Source organism: Rhinoraja longicauda, chromosome 2, assembly GCF_053455715.1.
Source record: "Rhinoraja longicauda isolate Sanriku21f chromosome 2, sRhiLon1.1, whole genome shotgun sequence".
NCBI classification, from domain to species: domain Eukaryota; kingdom Metazoa; phylum Chordata; class Chondrichthyes; order Rajiformes; family Arhynchobatidae; genus Rhinoraja; species Rhinoraja longicauda.
In genome coordinates, this window is record NC_135954.1 from 16,679,085 (window position 1) to 16,700,583 (window position 21,499).

The following is a 21,499-nucleotide window of genomic DNA, read 5'->3' on the forward strand; positions in this document are numbered from 1 at the left end:
ACTTCAACACCCTGCAATGATTTTCAATAAATGACTCCAGGGTTCCTTTGCTTTATGATGAGAAAGACAGGCCAGGTTTTTTTTCCTCAGTTGAGTAACTGGGGAATAACTTGGAAAAGATTGGAGATACTTTGAGAGGCTGGGGAGGGAGGGGGGATATATACCTGCTACATGTGTTGCTTGCCACCTATTAAATGTTGGCTGAATGTTGTCCCCACATCAATCGGCCAACAATCACGAATTTGTGTTAAATACGTTCAAAGAAAGTTTAAAAACTTATTTTGTTTTTTTCAAATTGGTCAGCTCCACCACTTGTGGTATCCTCATGACTGCTGCTCACTGGCAGATATCCATGTTGCTGCATTGGCACACGAACAGCCAGCAATGGTTAATAGTTGAATAATCATGTCAAGACCCAAGAGTCCAGTGGCAAGAGTGTTTAATTGTCATACGTACCAACAAATGGGACAATGAAATTCAGATTTGCAGTACCATAATAACAACCTTGTAAACACAATTGACATAGCCAATCTAAAATAAACAGAAAAGTCAATAAATCTGTCTTCTACTTGTTATTCAGGAGAACCTTGTCTAGTATCAAAATTGCTCCATGCTGTTCATGATGGCTAGGATTGTGATGGCTTGGGGAGATTTAGTTTTAAAACTTTAGCTTTTCAATTTATTGTCGATTCTATTTTAAAATTGAAGGAATTTATCCTCTCCTGTGTCTTCTATAAAGTTCCACGAAGCCTTTTGTTCTGTGGCCGTGCAAACTGTATAGAGTAACCTGAGTGTGATAGCATCAATGGAAGGGTTAGCTCACTGCTTTGATTCAGTATTGGTCATTTTAACACACAGCATCTGATTTATTTTATTCCTTATTCCTGTCAAATTCAATATTTACTTTCTGTGTTCAAAATCTCCTGGAGCTTATCTTGTCAAATGTTTGAGTCTCTTCTCTATTAGGTGTTTATCATCTCCAAATGTATCCATTGTGGCTGTTAGCTCCAAATCGTTTCCCAGTATTGGTCAACTCTTCTAGTGGCGGCAGCAACTTGTCTCTTGATGATGGGATCAGCATTTACTACAGGGGACGTTCACAACAGCAACAGGTCTCATTGTGTTTGTAAAGAATAATCTTTAAAGTAAATTTTTGAAATGTAAAGAATGTCTACCAGCACCTTTTCACACAAAGGGTGGTGGGTGTGTGGAACGAGCTGCCGGAGGAGGTAGTTGAGGCAGGGACTATCACAATGTTTTTCAGATGCAATTAGACAAGTACATGGATAGAACCAGTTTCGAAACATAGAAACATAGAAAATAGGTGCAGGAGTAGCGCATTCGGCCCTTCGAGCCAGCACCGCTATTCAATATGGTGATGGCTGATCATCCAAAATCAGTACCTCGTTCCTACTTTGTCCCCATATCCTTTGATTCCGTAGAGGGATATGGGTCATCTGCAGGCAAGTGGGAATAGTGGAGATGGGACATGTTAGTAGGTATGGGCAAGTTGGGCCAAACGGCCAGTTTCCACACTGTATGACTCTGACTTTATGACTGTATGATGCACAATAGAATTCCATCTCAAGAATAGATATGGAGTGCAATTGAATTATTGAACGCCCTCAATAGTTGGTGTATTTCTGGCTCGCAATGACACATTGGCATTACCAATTCAATTCTGTTATGGAAATAATAATGAAACATGTGGCATGTTGTTATTCCGGTATGCTTTTCTGAACAATGCCAACACTCTCACCATTTGTTGAAGGTTAGGTCAACAGATTTGGCTCAACATCTTCTTGAAGATGAATGTTCTAGATTATCCCTGTTTTTTCTGTGAATAATTGTCTGTTAACATCCCCTCGATTTGGTCCAGCTGCAATGTTGCTGCCTTAATTGCCTCAATATTGCCTCTTTCCCAACTGAGCACATTTTCCCCCTCTATATACTCCGTTTTAACATCTTAGAAAGCTTGGATAGATTTAAGCTTTGCTCTTCAATCATCTAAGTCATTTTGTTAATTTGATGGAAAACTATGACATTACAGGTAACGAGGAAATTATGTTACAATTGGACAATTGAACATTATTTTCCCTGTTATGTTTCTTTCTTCCTTTTTAAAAAAAAATATTTTATTTAAGTTTTATTTAAGTTTTAACAGAACTCATACATTTTAAATTCCATAATAAACAATAATAACTACATTGTAAATTCGATTATACACGTATTGTTCTGTATTTTCTCCCCTCCCCCACCCCCCCTTCCCCCCACCCCCGTTAAAAAGAAAGAAAAAGAAAAAGAAAAAGAAAGAGAGAAAGAGAGAAACCTGGAGTCCCGAGGGAGTCAGTTCCGAGTACTTTCTTATTGAATTCTTATTAAAGGTAACAAAATAATCCTGAGTTTAAATGAAGGTGTGGAACCCATTCATTTTAAAGTTAGGATTAAGAATTGGAAATATGTTTCTTTCTTCCTAACCAATTTCATTTCACAGTGATTAGGTTGCTTCCGCATCCATGTGTTCTTATTTAGTAACAAAATCTCACACAAAAGCTTGACAAGTGTCTTCTGGAAGTCCATATATCTGACATACATTCTCACTCAAATTCAACTAGATTTCTTGGATATGAGTCTCCCTTAAAAAATCTGTTCCTCTTTCATCAGTAATTATTTGTCCAACTGATCACACATTGTGTCTCTAATAATAGATTCTGTTAACCCTCCCTCAATATCGATTAGACAAAATTGTCTGCCTCTGCCTCATTATGTTAGTGATCAGTGGTACACACTTGTAAGCTTTGGCTTCAGTGCCGCTTAATGAACATTTCTCCAGGGAATTCGAGTTGGTGCGTCAAAGTTCAACCCTCCTCCAGCATAAAAACTGATCCAAGAAGATACAGCTGGATATTTTGTTTAATTTAGTTTAGAGATACATCGCGGAAACAGGCCCTTCGGTCCACCGAGTCTGCACCGACCAACGATCCCAGGACATTAACGCTATCCTACACACTAGGGACACTTTACATTTAAACCAAGCCAATTAACCTGTACATCTTTGGAATGTGGGAGGAAGCCGAAGAACTCGGAGAAAACCCACGCAGGTCACGGGGAGAACGTACAAACTCCATACAGATAGCACCCGTAGTTAGGATCGAACCCAGGTCTCTGGCAATGTAAGGTAGTAGCTCTACCGCAACGCCACCGTGCCGCCCAGTATATGATACAATAACCAATCAAATTTCAGCTAAGATTTATTGATCCATTTAAATCACGGAACTTATATGTCACATTTTGTAAGGCTAAAAAGAGATATAGGAACTGTCTTTATGTACTGTTATTCAAGCAACCTCGCTCTCAATAACCACACAATGGATAAATCTATCTAAACAGTTTGCACAAAATCTTGACAATGGTGAGATCATCCCGGCCTAATCCTTTGACTGTTTCTTGGGTTCCTCCTTGCAGGGATTCAAGAGGAAATCAGAATGAGCTACCTTAATCTGCTTTCCATCAGGCACGGCATAAAATCATCTTCAATTCTCTTCTAATTAGCTTTCAATTTTCAGCCTGATCTGCTGAATGGCTGATGAGGAGGAATGGGTAAACTCACACAATGGTCACTGTCGCCGTTTGACATGCAAGTCTGCTGTTGAGGTAGTTCTGAGCAAATGTTCAGGAGCTACCAATGCTGTGTCAGGTCTAATGCCCAAAATATAATGCTGTCCCGCCTTAACCCAAATAAATACCTCCAATTTTGTTTTCTCCGTGCTCATTGAGGGTCTGGTAGAATGCTGCAACCCCTCCCCCTGTGTTTCTAATGGGCTTGAGTTTGGGCATGACAAGCTAATAGAAACATAGAAACATAGAAAATAGGTGCAGGAGTAGGCCATTCGGCCCTTCGAGCCTGCACCGCCATTCAATATGATCATGGCTGATCATCCAGCTCAGTAACCTGTACCTGCCTTCTCTCCATACCCCCTGATCCCTTTAGCCATAAGGGCCACATCTAACTCCCTCTTAAATATAGCCAATGAACTGGCCTCAACTACCTTCTGTGCCAGAGAATTCCACAGACTCACCACTCTCTGTGTGAAGAAACGTTTTCTCAACTCGGTCCTAAAAGACTTCCCCCTTATCCTTAAGCTGTGACCCCTGGTTCTGGAATTCCCCAACATCGGGAACAATCTTCCCGCATCTAGCCTCTCCAACCCCTTAAGAATTTTATATGTTTCAATAAGATCCCCCCTCAGTCTTCTAAATTCCAGCGAGTATAAGCCTGGAGTGAGAGGAAAAAACATCTATACTAGAACTGATACTTGCCATAACTAAAACCATTTTGCCAGGCTCACTAAGGTCCAGGCGCATAAGTAGCAAATGAAATGTAGCACAGGAGCAGTGGGGGTGTGTGAGACAAAGGAATAGCTGAAACCAGAGGATTTCCCAGAATAATAATATTTACATTTTAAGAATACAAAGTATAAAGACGAGTTCCTTCAGGACACTTGCATAACGTTTGACACCTGTTTATGGGTCGCTGAGTAAAAATAAAATCCCATGTACCGGGATTTTCCCTCAACCAGACAACATGATAGAAGTTAACAACCTAAGGGTCATGACAGCCCATCGTGTCTGAGCACAATGGTCAGATGGAAAGGGGGTTGCTGATGCGTGAAACAACATTTCCAGATAAAAGATGAGAACATTTTGAACAATAGACAATAGACAATAGGTGCAGGAGGAGGCCATCCGGCCCTTCGAGCCAGCACCGCCATTCAATGTGATCGTGGCTGATCATTCTCAATCAGTACCCCGTTCCTGCCTTCTCCCCATACCCCCTGACTCCACTATCCTTTAGAGCTCTATCCAGCTCTCTCTTGAATGCATTCAGAGAATTGGCCTCCACTGCCTTCTGAGGCAGAGAATTCCACAGATTCACAACTCTCTGACTGAAAAAGTTTTTCCTCATCTCAGTTCTAAATGGCCTACCCCTTATTCTTAAACTCTGGCCCCTTGTTCTGGACTCCCCCAACATTGGGAACATGTTTCCTGCGTCTAACGTGCCAACCAACCCCTTAATAATCTTATACGTTTCGATAAGATCTCCTCTCATACTTCTAAATTCCAGTGTATACAAGCCTAGTCACTCCAGTCATTCAACATATGAAAGTCCCGCCATTCCGGGAATTAACCTAGTAAACCTACGCTGCACGCCCTAATAGTGGGTCTTTTCCACCTTGCAGATGAAATCTTGCAGACTCTTCTCTGCCCTCATTGCTTCTCATTGACAGGGGAGTCAGTGGATGTGGTGTACCTCGACTTTCAGAAAGTCTTCGACAAGGTCCCACATAGGAGATTAGTGGGCAAAATTAGGGCACATGGTATTGGTGGTAGGGTACTGACATGGATAGAAAATTGGTTGACAGACAGAAAGCAAAGAGTGGGGATAAATGGGTCCCTTTCGGAATGGCAGGCAGTGACCAGTGGGGTACCGCAAGGTTCGGTGCTGGGACCCCAGCTATTTACGATATACATTAATGACTTAGACGAAGGGATTAAAAGTACCATTAGCAAATTTGCAGATGATACTAAGCTGGGGGGTAGTGTGAATTGTGAGGAAGATGCAATAAGGCTGCAGGGTGACTTGGACAGGTTGTGTGAGTGGGCGGATACATGGCAGATGCAGTTTAATGTAGATAAGTGTGAGGTTATTCACTTTGGAAATAAGAATAGAAAGGCAGATTATTATCTGAATGGTGTCAAGTTAGGAGGAGGGGGAGTTCAACGAGATCTGGGTGTCCTAGTGCATCAGTCAATGAAAGGAAGCATGCAGGTACAGCAGGCAGTGAAGAAAGCCAATGGAATGTTGGCCTTCGTAACAAGAGGAGTTGAGTATAGGAGCAAAGAGGTCCTTCTACAGTTGTACCGGGCCCTGGTGAGACCGCACCTGGAGTACTGTGTGCAGTTTTGGTCTCCAAATTTGAGGAAGGATATTCTTGCTATGGAGGGCGTGCAGCGTAGGTTCACTAGGTTAATTCCCGGAATGGCGGGACTGTCGTATGTTGAAAGGCTGGAGCGATTGGGCTTGTATACACTGGAATTTAGAAGGATGAGGGGGGATCTTATTGAAACATATAAGATAATTAGGGGATTGGACACATTAGAGGCAGGAAACATGTTTCCAATGTTGGGGGAGTCCAGAACAAGGGGCCACAGTTTAAGAATAAGGGGTAGGCCATTTAGAACGGAGATGAGGAAGAACTTTTTCAGTCAGAGAGTGGTGAAGGTGTGGAATTCTCTGCCTCAGAAGGCAGTGGAGGCCAGTTCGTTGGATGCTTTCAAGAGAGAGCTGGATAGAGCTCTTAAGGATAGCGGAGTGAGGGGGTATGGGGAGAAGGCAGGAACGGGGTACTGATTGAGAGTGATCAGCAATGATCGTATTGAATGGCGGTGCTGGCTCGAAGGGCTGAATGGCCTACTCCTGCACCTATTGTCTATTGTCTATTGTCATTCCACAGGTGCAATATCTGTCTGTCTCTCAGCAAACCATGCTTTTCTCCCTCCCTTTAAATGGTTTCCAGGCAAAGCTGTAAAAATATAAGACTGTGCAAGGTAGTGGTCGACACAGACGATTATGACTGATGGTTAAGATATCCACTCGGCACTTCTTCCTCTAGATGGTTTGAAGGACCAGGTTTTTTGTGCATCGTTACCTTTCTGATTACTTCACAGCCATGTTGTCATGGTCATTGCATCAGAAAGCATCAGTAAAATAGATTCTCAGGTTGCTCTCTTTTTGCTGATTGTATGAGCTGGCTGCAGGCAATTGAACTGATTTTTATTTTCCAACATGACAATCCTGCCAACGCTTTGACGGCACTGGGCCTGCACTCGCTGGAGTTTAGGAGGATGAGGGGGGGACCTGACTGAAATGTACCGAACAGTGAAAGGCTTGGATAGAGTGGATGTGGGGAGGATGTTTCCACTGGTGGGAGAGCCTAGGACTAGAGGTCTTCGCCTCAGAATTAAAGGACGTTCCTTTAGGAAGGAGATGAGGAAGAATTTCTTTTGTCAGAGGGTGGTGAATCCGTGGAATTCTTTGCAACAGAAGGTTGTGGAGGCCAAGTCAATGGATATTTTTAAGGTATAGATAGATTCTTGATTAGTGCAGGTGTCCGGGGTTATGGGGAGAAGGCAGGAGAATGGGGTTAGATCAGCCATGATTGAATGGCGGAGCAGACTTGATGAGCTGAATGGCCTAATTCTGCTCCTATCACTTATGACCTTAACTACAAATAGAGTGTATTCAGAAATTGAGGCAAGTAATATAATTTTTAAACAAAAAGAAAATTAAACATGTGATGATTGCGGCAACTGCAGTTGATTACAAACGTTTTTCCTTCCAAAACTTAATGTTGAAATGTAAGAGATGTGGCAGAGTTTTGGGACGTTTTTGGCCGTATTTTCCCTTTTTTTAAAAGTATTAATGATTTATTATGTGCCTATTGTTACTAACCCTGGCAGTGTTGACATTTTGTAACACTCCTTATCAAAATAAAAATGTGAATGTTTGCATAAGTACTTTCCAACACTGGCCCAGAATCCTGGAGCTAAGAAATTGTCTGAAAGGCTTAGCTTTGTGTTTCAACAAAACCTTTGCAAATTTACAAATTGATTAGCTGAAAATGAGTGACTTAACCACACTGGTAGCTGTTTCTTCAGACCACTGTAACAATGAGCAATTCTCGATCAGAGAAAATGTGTTAAAAATTCCTGGAAATTATGAGACTTTTGTTTCATCCCAGAAGATTCTATAGGTCTCTGACTAGCATAACATTGGAAAGTATCAGAATCCATGTAGACCATGTAGGGATATCCACCATATCCCTCCAAACCTATCCTATCCATGTATTTGTCTAACTGTCTCTTAAACGTTGGGATAGTCCTAAGCCAACCAACTGTGTCTCCTTCTCCACCTTCTGTGTAAAACTACACCTTCAGTAGAACAATCACTGCTTTCAGCAGATCAGTTTATAATTCATTTAATTTCACAAATCATTCTGGGCATCTAGTCAACTTACAAGAAGCTGCCTTTTACTGAAGGGTTTCAGAGCCGTTACCCACTCAGCAATGTCACAGCTGATTTTGCACGTTTAGGCAACAGTGTCTCGAATGACCAACGTGTGCTGTGTTACGTACAACAAGGATCAGCCAAGCGTTCAGCAGATGGAAGAGTTCAAAAGGACTTTCCCATCAGTTTCTGCTGGGTAAGAGCAAGATGCAACACATTCCTTGAAGCACCTGACTGTACACTTCACTACTCCGTATTCCATCTGCCGCTGTTTTGCCCGCTCTCCAAACCTTCTGCGGAAGAGAAATAAATGTGATTTTCATACAAGCAGTAGATGGCCATAACCCCCTCCTACTTAGTGCAGCAGTAGTATCCCAATACATAATTGAATCCAAGTATTGGTACAGTTTTGTATTAGTACAGCCATCCTGGATTAACCTTTATTTGGAGTTAAGGTTCATGCTCACCATTTCTCTCTTGTGCCCGTAGAAAGCTTTTTATCACGATGCATCACAACTTGGTTTGGGACCAGCTCCATCCAAGACTGCAAGAAATTGCAGAGAATGGTGGACGCAGCCCAGACCATCACACAAACCAACCTCCCTTCCATCGACTCCTATTCACCAGCAGCATAATCAAAGACAAGTTGCACCCTGGCCACTCCCTCGTCTCCCCTCTCCCATCAGGCAAAAGGTATAGAAGTGTGAAAACACACTCCGCCACATTCAGGGACCGTTTCTTCCCAGCTGTTATCAGGCAACTGAACCATCCTAGCAGTCCTTAGCTACTATCTACCTCATTGGAGACCCTCACACTATCTTTGATCAGACTTTACTGGACTTTATCTTGCGCTAAATGTTATTCACTTTATTTCTCTTTATCATGTACCTGTACACTGCGGGTGCTCGATTGTAATCATATATTGTCTTTCCGCTGACAGGTTAGCTTGCAACAAAGCCTTCTCGCTGTACCTCTGTAAAAGTGACAATAAACGAACTCATTTGTATAGCTTGCAGACCAAAAATTCAGAAATCAAAAGTGATTCAATTGAGATTGCAGATGAACTTTTGGGACTCCCCCAAGCGATCTTAACAGTGCATCTCCCAATGTGAAGCCATCCCCATATCCACTTTCAGATGCAGAGAGTTAGATTTAGCTCTTAGGTCTAACGAAATCAGGAATGGGGTACTGATTTTGGATGATCAGGGAGAAAACAGGAATGGGGTACTGATTTTGGATGATCAGCCACAATCATATTGAATGACGGTGCTGGCATGAAAGGCTAAATGGCCTACCCCTGCACCTATTTTCGATGTTTCTACTATACTGCAAATTTGACTTTTGGGAATGAAAGTTATTTTCAAAATGGTTACCTTATACTTTTTTCCCCTAGAAAGAAAAACATTTTAAAGAATATACTTTGTAATTTTGATTTAGTTTTCTTTCATGAAGATTTCATTGTTCCAAGTTCACTTTTATCAGTGTTCCATGGGGTTTTGTGTAATTTCTTTTGCAGAATACTTAAGAAGAAAAGAGATATCATATGTTCATAAATCTTTGCAGATTTATGATGGCAGAACTGTGCTCCAAACCACATCTGAAAGTCAACATTAATCTCTCTGGAGTCATGTGGTGCAAGACACATGCTGCTTTATCACTGAGCCAAAATCTTATAGATGGGGGGGGGAAGGAAATATTGCAAATTCCTGGCTGCACTTCCACTCTTTACCTTCCATGTGTTCGAATTCCCATATCCAAAGCTATAATGTCCAGTTTATTCCTTTTCCACTGATCTGCAGTAGTTGCCAAGCCAATATTTACAAGTCCCTCAATAGCCTGGCCCCTCCCGAACTCAGTAACCTGCTCCAATTGTAAAATAATCCTTGCACAAGTCCTTGAAGTGAGTGGAGGAAAATGGGAAGAGGGCTGATTGTAGGCCAGCAATGGATGCTGTAATATTTGAAGTTGAAGGGAGCAAGAAATATATTTCTAGTGGCAATGTTGTGAAAGAACAAATGGCAATTGCAATTAAACGAGGTCTAAATGGGATAAGGACATCTGTCTGTCTGCCGCCAGGTGCGATTGAAACGTATTTGTTAATCTGTGTCTTCCTGAGAGGCTTGATCTTTGATTGTTGTAGGACCATGTGAAGAGTGCCTGTGGGAAAGGGAAATCAAAGGGACACCGTGCACATCAAAGCGAAATTTGGTATTTAAGGAGCAGATGAATCTTAGTTTGGTGAGCAAACTACTAGATTGCTCCCAGTAATCAATGTATTTGGTGCTCTTAAAATCTTGATTGTCTTGCCCGATCTTTGTGGTGAGCTTTAAAGATTTCTTTAACAGTGTCTACTATGGAACACATTGTGGGTGGGTCCTGCAAGATGTGGAGGAATTCAGTTCCCATGTTGATAGAGGGGCTGCAGACACAAAGGTGGTTGATGAATTTTGCTGCCCTTGGATGCATATACAAACTTCACGTTTAATTGTGTTTTTTTTGTGTGTAATAGATTTTAACCTACTTGCCTCAATGTTCAGCTATTGTCACGTAGATTGTGTAATTTTTAAAATGGTAACCTGAATTATGGGTCACAATGTATCAAGCTCTGCCGAAGGGTCTCGACCCGAAATGTCACCCATTCCTTCACTCCAGAGATGCTGCTGAGTTACTTCAGCTTTTTTTTTCTATCCAAGGTGATTTGGTATGTTTACATGTTTAGGTCACAGTTATATGTGAATCTTCCTTCCCCTCATACTTGCTTACTTTAAGGGGTGTATCGGAGAAGTCACCTGAGATTTTAATAATATGCCTTTATGCCTTTATTGTCATTGTACACAAGGTACAACGATTTGTACAAGGCACAAGAAACAAGATTTGAAACAAAGCAATAAATGCTTTTACTTGAAATAATCTGGGTGGGTACGAAAATGGTCTCTTGAGTGACAACAACTCGTGTGACTTCGTCAAAGTCTTTATCCCAAGGGTGGGATGCACAAAGGATTTACCATTCTGGTACATAAATATTGACAGAATTAACCCCCAGAAATTAATACAGGCTATTAAGAAGTATTTGAACTTCCAGGGTTTGCCCTGAAGTTGCAGACCATCTATTAAATGTCAGACGGGGCACATTTCACCAGATTAAATAATGTGTTGGTCCATTTGCAAAGCAAAAAGTAAGTAATTGTCCACTAGTGTGCACATGGTCTTCAGAAGTTCGTAAATGGCTGATATTTACCTGGGTAGAATGCCATAAGTAAAGCAAATGACTATGACTGCGACCAACATTTAAAATGGCTGTCATATTCCTACATCTTATTTAAATGTTACATCTTCATGCACTTCCTGACTATAAATTTGCAAATCCTATTATCACTTTGTTGCAACACTTTTGTGCCAATTGAAGATGTGTGAAAATGTTGTATCCAGATTTTAATGGCGTTTCCTGTGCTGAGTTGTTAACCCATAAAGCACAATGAAATACTGAAGTACTGAATGAAATAATGAAGTACATGATCCCATATTATCGTTTCCTCACAAATCACTCAGATATTTTCTCAAATTTTGCAGCTGTTTCCATCATAACTGATCTCTGAATTGTCAAAAGCAAGGGAAAATAAGAGTGGTGTTTATCAGACTTGAGGGAGTTGTACAATGATCTTCCCCAGGCTCCATAGCAGTGCAGTGTCTACATTTGATACACTCATGACTTGGACTGGCTACAGGGTACAATTTTGATATGTGCAGTTAACACATAATTTGGAATTGTCATGAAGCAAGGGAAAGACGGTAATAAAATTCAGAAGGACGTTTAATTTTAGTTTACTTTAGGTTAGAGATATAGCTCAGAAACAGGCCCTTCGGCCCACCGGGTCCGCGCCGACCAGCATATTACACACACTAGGGAAAGTTTTTACATTTACCAAGCCAATTTATCTACATACCTGAACGTATTTGGAGTGTGGGAGAAAACCGAAGATCTCGGAGAAAACCCACACAGGTCAGGGGGAGAACGTACAAACTCCGTACAGGCAGCACCCATAGTCAGGATCGAACCCGGGTCTCCGGCGTTGCAAGCGATGTCAGGCAGCAAATCTACCGCTGCGCCATCGTGCTGCCCTATGTAGAATGGAGAATGTTTTTGTAGACAATTGGCAATTCAAATTCAAAGCAAAATGTTACGAAGAGACACGTAGGAGAATGAAGGGTGATAATTAAAAATAATAAACATTAACGTGTGCTGTAAAAACCCCCCAAATGGTGACTGTATCTGTAAATGTGGCATTCTTGGTGTTGTAAATGCAAACATAAAGAGGGCATTATACTTAAACTATATCTAACATGATATTTTCACTCAGAAGGTAGGTGGAATCTGGAACAGACTGCCTGAGTGGATGATGAAGGCAGCTACCCTCACGACATTTAATAAGTATCCAGACGAAACACCACAGTAAAGAAACCTGTGGGTCAAAGGATGGGAAGAGGAATTTGTACAGAATGGTACTTGATGGTTAGCATGGACATGGGGATCGTAGGCTCTGTATCTACACTACTTGACTCCGGAGTCTGAAGAAGGGTCCAACCTGGAATGTCGCCTCTCCATGTTCTCGGGTGATGCTGCCTGTTACGCTGAGTTACTCCGGCACCATGTGTATTTTTTTTTTGTAAACCAGCATCTGCAGTTCATCGTATCTACCTCAAATTCTTATCCGTTTGATTCTCCATTTTGTTTCATCCTGCTGTTCCTTGTCTGTATCAAAGGCTTCCTTGGAGTAAGGTGCACAAAACCTGACTCCTACTGATGTTTAATTGATGAAATCTTCAAAAGATATGTTGGACAAATGTGGGAACGTTGATGAAGTGTTGATTAAGTCTATTTCATTTTCCACCTCTTTCGGACTTCCCACTTGTGGCTCCAGTGATTATCCCTTTGCTTAGAACTAAATATTTACATCTTTGCTGTATTTACTTCAAACACAGTTGGTTACTGTTAGGGGAAATAATTGGGAGAAATGTTTGCCATTAAAATTCCATTGGGTAATAATGTTATGGTGAGTTCTAGCCACCAAAATGTTACGCATCTTTTAATGAGAACCAGCAGGCTTTGTAAGTGGAGTCATCTGTTTAATAACCCTCCCGTCTAGCAAAACCAAATTTCAACTCATTCACCATGTCTGAACTTATTGCCAAAAAATTCCCCTTGATCTTTCTTTCCTGCTTCACTCTAGATTGTGAGCATAGATCCTTGCATGAGGCTGGAGTCCAACATCTTCAGACCAGCAGGGAAATTACCAGTCTCCAGGCTCAGTTATTATCTTTTCTATAATATGTTTGTTCCATCATTGACATTAGAAAATAAAGTTATTAAAGGTAAGCATTGGGTTAGGGTTAGGCCTATTTTGAAGATCTTGTATAAACATCATTTAGGATGCTTTGTGACTCGGCTAACTGATCACTATAAGATCCATGGTCTAAGCTTCAAAATGTGGCTTGCTTTCTAAATGAATATTTGCTCAAGTAGTTTTCATCGTATCTGTTGAGTTCATATTTACCGTATCTAATCTTTGTCCTTTTATTTACTGTGACATTGCATGACCATTAATTTAGTCAATAACTCCCCATTCTGCATTTCATTCATTCCCTGTCAGCAAAATCCTTCCCCATCTGATGTCCAGTTGCTTCTGCTGTATGTCCCCAATCTCACCCTATTGAGCTTAAAGACATAAATTTGAATGTATGTTTTATTTGGTATTGGTTTATGATTGTCACATGAATTGAGGTACAGTGAAAAGCCTTTGTCGACATTTTATTGAAATAAATCAAATCATCCTGTGCACGAGTACAATCAAACCATACACAAGTTCAGTTTAGTTTATTGTCACGTGTGCCGAGGTACAGTGAATAGCCTTTGTTGCGTGCTAGCCAGTCGGCGGAAAGACAATACATGATTACAATCGATCCATTTACAGTGTATAATTACTTGATAAGGGAATAACGCTTAGTGCAAGGTAAAGCCTGCGAAGTCCGATCAAGGATAGTCCGAGGGTCACCAAGGAGGTGGAGATACAACAGGTCCTGATAGATTCACAATTGGAATAGAGATTTAAAAGAATGGAGCGATTGCAGAGGATTGTCAATACCCTTCTGGGATCAGCATGCAAAGGGTTGCTATGCTTAATTTCAATGGTTCAAAGGTACTTTATTGTTGCACGTACCTAGGAACAATGGAATCCCTATTATACGGTTCAGTGGGATGTGGGTTGTGGGTTGTTGTGGGATGAATCATTCAAGTAGACAATAGACAATAGACAATAGACAATAGGTGCAGGAGTAGGCCATTTAGCCCTTCGAGCCAGCACCGCCATTCAATGCGATCATGGCTGATCACTCTCAATCAGTACCCCGTTCCTGCCTTCTCCCCATACCCCCTCACTCCGCTATCCTTAAGAGCTCTATCCAGCTCTCTCTTGAAAGCATCCAACGAACCGGCCTCAACTGCCTTCTGAGGCAGAGAATTCCACACCTTCACCACCCTCTGACTGAAAAAGTTCTTCCTCATCTCCGTTCTAAATGGCCTACCCCTTATTCTTAAACTGTGGCCCCCTGTTCTGGACTCCCCCAACATTGGGAACATGTTATCTGCCTCTAATGTGTCCAATCCCCTAATTATCTTATATGTTTCAATAAGATCCCCCCTCATCCTTCTAAATTCCAGTGTATACAAGCCCATGATGGGATGCAATGGGTGCAGTTATTGTCAATCCATAACTATGTCAATGGGACAGAAATTGCAATAATATCACACTGTAAAGCAGACTATTCCAGTTAGCTTTTTCACCTCACTCTCCATATGACATGAATGGTTTTTTTATGCTGCAATATCAATAATTTAATAACCTAATGCCACCTCTGGGACTTTGTAAATGTTGTGCCCAGTTTATCTTACTGACCGATGAGGCGGAATGATGAAAGGAAATTGGAAAACCGTTGTCATTGTTCAGCTAAGTCATCTTACTTATATTTAATAATGGCAAAAATACTGGAAATACTGCCAAAACAGCTTCTGTATGGAGAACTGTGTCAGGGCAAGTGCTCAGTAGGAGGACAGAAGAAACGGTTTAAGGACTGCCTCAAAGTGTCCCTCAAAGACTTGGACATCAACCTCAGCACTTGGGAGTCTCTTGCTCTGGACCGTCCAACCTGGCGTAGCAAGCTCACCACAGGAGCCCGTGCAGCAGAGAACAGACGCACTGCAGAGGCCCAGAGGAAACGCACCGCGCGCAAGGCCCGGGCTACCTCCACTTCCACTGCAGCACCCATCCACTTGTGGTTTATGTGTGGGCGTGCCTTCTGGGCCCGGATTGGCCTCACCAGTCACTTCCGGACCCACAGTCACTAATCCTCCAACTGAAAGTGACGTCATGGTCATCTTCGAACCCGAAGGACGAACAACAACATATTTAATAACGGCAAAAATACTGGAAATACTCACATAGATCAAGCAGCATTGCAACTTAAGTTCGGAAGTGTGCAGAAAAGATTCACCGGGTTGTCACTGGGGCTTGCAGGCTTAATTTAAAGGGATAGGCTGGGACAATTTTTCTTTGGTCCACAGGAAGCTGAGGGGTGAACTCATTGAAGTGTACATGATCATGAGGGGATGCGTGAAGTGAATGCTCACAGTTTTCCCCCCAGGTGCATGCTATACTTTGAAAGTGTTGCCCCTGAGATCTTTCTTAAATTTCTCCCCTCTCACCCAAAGCCTATGCCCTCTGGTTTTAGAATCCTCTACTCTGGGAAATGGATCTGTGAGGGTTCACTTCATGTAGTTGAAGAGATTCTCCAGCCGAGCCAGAGTTCCAGAGCCCCGGCCGCAGGGGGCAAATTCGACCCGCCGGTTGGCGCGGAAGTCCCGATGAGGTAGAGATCGGTTACCTCACCCGGCCGAGGCGCCACATCTTCGGGCGGACATCCAGGTGGGAATATCAAGTGTGCTGTAGTAGTATAAGAAAATAACTGCAGATGCTGGTACAAATCGATTTATTCACAAAATGCTGGAGTAACTCAGCAGGTCAGGCAGCATCTCGGGAGAGAAGGAATGGGTGACGTTTCGGGTCGAGACCCTTCTTCAGACTGATGTCGGGGGTGGGACAAAGGAAGGATATAGGTGGAGACAGGAAGATAGAGGGAGATCTGGGAAGGAGGAGGGGAAGGGAGGGACAGAGGAGCTATCTGAAGTTGGAGAAGTCGACGTTCATACCACCGGGCCGCAAACTGCCCAGGCGAAATATGAGGTGCTGCTCCTCCAATTTCCGGCGGGCCTCACTATGGCACTGGAGGAGGCCCATGACAGAGAGGTCAGACTGGGAATGGGAGGGGGAGTTAAAGTGCTGGGCCACCGGGAGATCAGTTGCGTTAATACGGACCGAGCGCAGGTGTTCAGCGAAGCGATCGCCGAGCCTGCGCTTGGTTTCGCCGATATAAATAAGTTGACATCTAGAGCAGCGGATGCAATAGATGAGGTTGGAGGAGGTGCAGGTGAACCTCTGTCTCACCTGGAAAGACTGTTTGGGTCCTTTGATGGAGTTGAGGGGGGAGGTAAAGGGACAGGTGTTGCATCTCGTGCGGTTGCAAGGGAAAGTGCCTGGGGTTAGGGTGGTTTGGGTAGGAAGGGACGAGTGGACCAGGAAGTTGCGGAGGGACTGTAGTGTACTGTAGTAATTTTGTTCGGATTAAAGGAGGTGCCAAACCACCAGTTGCCGGAAAATCGGTGATGGACCTGCATTTATTGTTTACTCTGAGCTTCATGGAAACTCGATGTTATCGCATCCTGATGTAAGAAACAATAATCTAATCGAAGGTTGTCACGTACTAAATTGGAAGATGTGGTGTTCTCCAAGCTTACGTTGAGATTTGTCGGAGCATTTCGAGGCCAAAGGCAGAGAGATTAGAGTGAAGGTAGGATGGAGAATTAAACTAACTGGCAACTGGAAACCTATAGTCTGAATGTAGTAAAAGGATGCGTTTAGTCTATAAGCTTCTGTCACCCAATTCCCGACCAGAAATGTCAACTATCCGTGTTCTCCAGAGATGCTGCCTGAAGCCCAAAGTTACTTCAGCACTTTGTGTCTTTTTTTTGAAAACCAGCATCTGCAGTTCCTTGTGTTTACTGCCCAATTGCATGTTTTAACTACCCATTTGCATGTTTTTTTTTCCAATTTTGAGGAGACCACATCTTCAGCACTGAATGTAGTACATAAAAATCCACAGACATACATAGCTATCTTGATTATACTTCCTCCCACTCCCCTGCTGTGCGGACTCCATTTAATTTTCTCCGTTCCTCTGTTTATGTTAGTTTAGTTTATTATTGTCATGTGAAAAGCTTCATTGTATTTGCTCTGATGAAGAAATATAGTAATATTTAAAGAATATGCTGCCTGTAGGAAGTTTGTACGTTCTCCCTGTGACCTGCGTGGGTTTTCTCCGAGATCCTCGGTTTCCTCCCACACTCCAAAGACGTACAGGTATGTAGGTTAATTGACTGGGTAAAAATTGTCCCTAGTGTGTGTAGGATAATGTTAATGAGCGGGGATCGCTGGGCGGCGCGGACTCGGTGGGCCGAAGAGACTGTTTCCGCACTGTATCTCTAAATCTAAAAAAAATCTGATCACTAGAGCCAGGAGTGGTTCCAAACGATTGGGAAATTGCCAATATTACCCCATTGTACAAGAAGGGAGCAAAGCAGAATAGTGGGAACAAAAGGCCAGTAAGTCTGACTTCAGTGGTTGGTAAGATTTTAGAGTCCATTATAAAGGATGAGGTCAGTACGGACTCGGTGGGCCGAGGGGCCGGTTTCTGCGCTAAATCTCTCAACTAATATAACTTATGAAAATATAACTTATGAAATTCTGAACTTATGAACCTATGAACAAAGGAGCTGGAAGCTGAAGCAGTAACTGCTTCTATTTCCACAGATGCACTCTGACCTGCTGAGAGTTTATTATATTTTCTGTTTTATTTCAGATTTCCGGCATCAAGAGCACCTTTCATTGTAAGCAAGGGATGCTCACATGCAAACAAATTACTCCATGTAATTGTGTAAGAAGGAACTGCAAATGCTGGTTTAAACTGAAGGTAGACACAAAAAGCTGGAGTAACTCAGTGGGACAGGCAGCATCTCTGGAGAGAAGGAATGGGTGACTTTTCGGGTCGAGATCCTTCTTCAGAATTTCTCCATGTAATTACTTTATAGGACTTAGCTCTGGAAATATTTCCTGTTACATGTTACCTTGTTATTAAACACTTTTTTTCTTACTTTAGGCTATGCTTTATAAATGCTGTAACACCTTCGAATGATGGGTTAGTTTGCCAACAAGTTAGTAAAATTGGGAAATGTGAGCCAATTCAACATAACGTGTAAATTGCTTTCCTCCATAACCAGTTAAAATTGATACATTTTGCAAACAAACAAATAAATACATAAATTCTAACTGTGTTAATGTTTAAGCTGCTTTGGAATAAATGAGGAACAAACCCGTTGGCATGTGAAAATGCCCCATAGGCAGTGAAATACCTTTGACCTGCATTTGTTGACCGTTGATCTGATTTTAATTTAGAGGCACCAGACATACATTTTTTAGTTTATTCATTGAACGGCGATCAAGCAACAACATTGAAAAAGTCCAAGAAGTCAAAGGGGAGTTCAGCATTTAGCCATGAGCGCAATAATGCTGTAGTGGTAACTGACTTCATTGCTTCAAGAGACATAGTCGTACAGTGTGGAAACAGGCCCTTCGGCCCAACATGCCCACACCAACCAATATGTCCCATCTACCACTAGTACCACTTGCCTACGTTTGGCCCATATCCCTCTAAACCAGTCCATTCCATTTACCTGTCTAATTGCTTCTAAAACGTTGCAATAGTCCCTACCTCAACTACTCCTCCGGCAGCTTGTTGCATACACCCACCACCCTTTGCGTGAAAATGTTACCCCTCAGATTCCTATAAAATCTTTCCCCATTCACCATAAACCTATGTCCTCTGCGATATCCCCCCTGCTCTGGACAAGAGACCCTGTGCGTCCACCAGATCTATTCCTCTCATGGTTTTATACACTTCAATAAGATCACCCCTCGTCATCTTGCACAAAAGGGAACAGAGTCCCAGCCTGCTCAAATTTTAAGTGACATTTTTTGATAACCCTGTTACAACTGAAATAAGCATAGGAAAGCAAATCAAACGATTATATAGACAAAGTGCTGGAGTAACTCAGCGGGTCAGGCAGCATCCCCAGAGAAGGGTTGTGACCCAAAACATCATCTATCCATGTTCTACAGAGATGCTGCCTGACCTGTTGATTTCCTCCAGCACTTTGTGTCTTTTTTTGTAAACCAGCATCTGGAGTGTGTCCATAAAGTCAGTAGTCAGGAGTTATTTGGAACTTCCCGATCACCATTAACCAATGTTGGATTTTTCAAGTCAAGCACTGAGTTTAGTTTGGGTTGTTAAAAACATATATGGACCCATTTGTTTGCCGATTGCCACCACTTTAAACTAATAGTAATAAATGCATAAAGTGCTGAAGATATTCAGCAAGTCAGCCAGCATCTGTTCCAAGAAATAAACAAAGTATTTCAAGTTAATGCCTGATCTGGGAAAAGCAAGAATTGAACCAGTTTCATGTTGCAGAGGGGGGGGGGGGGTTAAAGAGTGCAGAAAACAAAGGGAAATTCTTTGACAGTGTAGAGACCAAGAGAGCTATCAAAGACTAGTCCTACCCTGGTCATTCCTCTTCTCCCTGCTCCTATCTAGCAGAAGGTACAGACGCTTGAAAGCACACACCTCCAGGCTCAGGAACAGCTTCTTCCACTCTATTATGAGGCTTCTGAACAGTCCCATGAGCTAGGTTTCTATCTAATTCACTTCTACCCCATTGGGGTCATTGAACTTTGTGTATGGAACCGGTGTGCTACAATGCTGAGAACTGTATTCTGCACTCTGCATCTGCTTAGGAAACTATAGGAAGTGACCCGTTGAGTGTAGATGCTGTGGAGGTGGGAGATGAAGGCAGGGGGATCCCTAGCCTTGCTGTGGGTGGGAGAAGAGGGGCTGAGAGCAAATGTGTGGGAGCAGAAGAGGCCTAATTCTGTCACCCAGGGAGGTAGGGGAGCTGCAGTTAAGCAAAAAGGAAGATCTCCCAAACGCACTATTCTAGTGTTGGCATCAGAAGAGATGCTGGGGAAATAAGGGGAAAGTAATGGAATACTTATGGGATGCAGTGTGTGACTTAGCAATGATAAACTAGATGTGAAAGTTTGGAACGTGATGGGTGTTCCTACCCCTTGATATGACATTTATTTGCTTTTCAAACTCTTGATATTTAATGGATCCTCTAGGGATTGAGGCCACAACATCTATCTGTGCAGAGCCTATGGTTTTCATTCTTTCCAGGTCGATATTTTTCCAATCAAGCACACAATTTGTATTGTGGGAAAATGATAGCATGTGGAATGATATTGTTGGCTAGAGATATGGAGATAAGGAAGATTAGAATATGGATGAATATCATAGCTGATTTTGTGACAGAACCATTAAGCTGGAATAATGCATTAAATAGTGTTTTAAGTATGCATAGAAAGTCAACTATTGAACAGCAGATAAGATTCTCACAACGGCACCATCATTACATTGGATTGGAATTGATTACTACTGAATATTGGCTTGAGTAAACTAAAATTTGATGTTTTCTGCCTCACAAAGTTGTGAAAATGTAGTACGGCATGATTTGATGGTACCTAACGCAACTCTTCCCTTCATGCCACAACTATTTACAAACGGTATTAGTAACTTAGAGAAAGGGACCAAGAGTATTGTGGCCTAAATCACTGATGATATGGTGAAAGTGGATGCAGAAATCTGCAAAGCAATATAGATAGGTTAAATGAATGGGCAGTTATAGTCTAATGTGGGAAAATACAGGGTGGAAAAAGGCAGAATAAAATTTAAATGGGAAAGCTATTGCAGAATTCCACTGTTCAAATGGAAACACCAGAAGTGAGCATATTGGTAAAATGCAGTTAGGAAGGCAAACTGAATGTTCACCTTCATTGCAAACGAAATAGGGTTAAAAATAAGGAAAAACACAAAGTGCTGTTGGAATGCAACAGGTTGGGCAGCATCTGTGAAGGGAATGGACGGATGGTATTTCGGGTCAGGACCCTTCTTCAGACTGATTGGAGAAGGGTTGTGAACGTTGGTAATGAGATGTGAGGGTAGGACAAACCATGGCAAGTGCTAGATGGATACAGGTGGGGTGGGGGTGGGGGTGGGGATGGAGTGGGGGTAATGGGCAGATGAGTGGAACAAGTGAACAATGCTAAAGATGAAAAGGAGACCAAAAGGGTGTCAAATAAGAAAAGTGTTGGA

The 21,499-nt window shown here is 42.2% G+C and overlaps 1 protein-coding gene across 1 annotated transcript in view; it reads left to right on the forward strand.

Annotated features, from left to right (window-relative positions):
• Positions 1-8,169: 8,169 nt before the first annotated feature.
• LOC144601431 (collagen alpha-6(VI) chain-like) overlaps positions 8,170-21,499 on the forward strand; it is a 349,228-nt gene continuing 335,898 nt past the window's right edge. The window contains exon 1 of the mRNA XM_078413544.1: positions 8,170-8,264. Within this exon, the coding sequence (XP_078269670.1) occupies positions 8,170-8,264 (95 nt within the window). The remainder of the gene's footprint in view (positions 8,265-21,499) is intronic.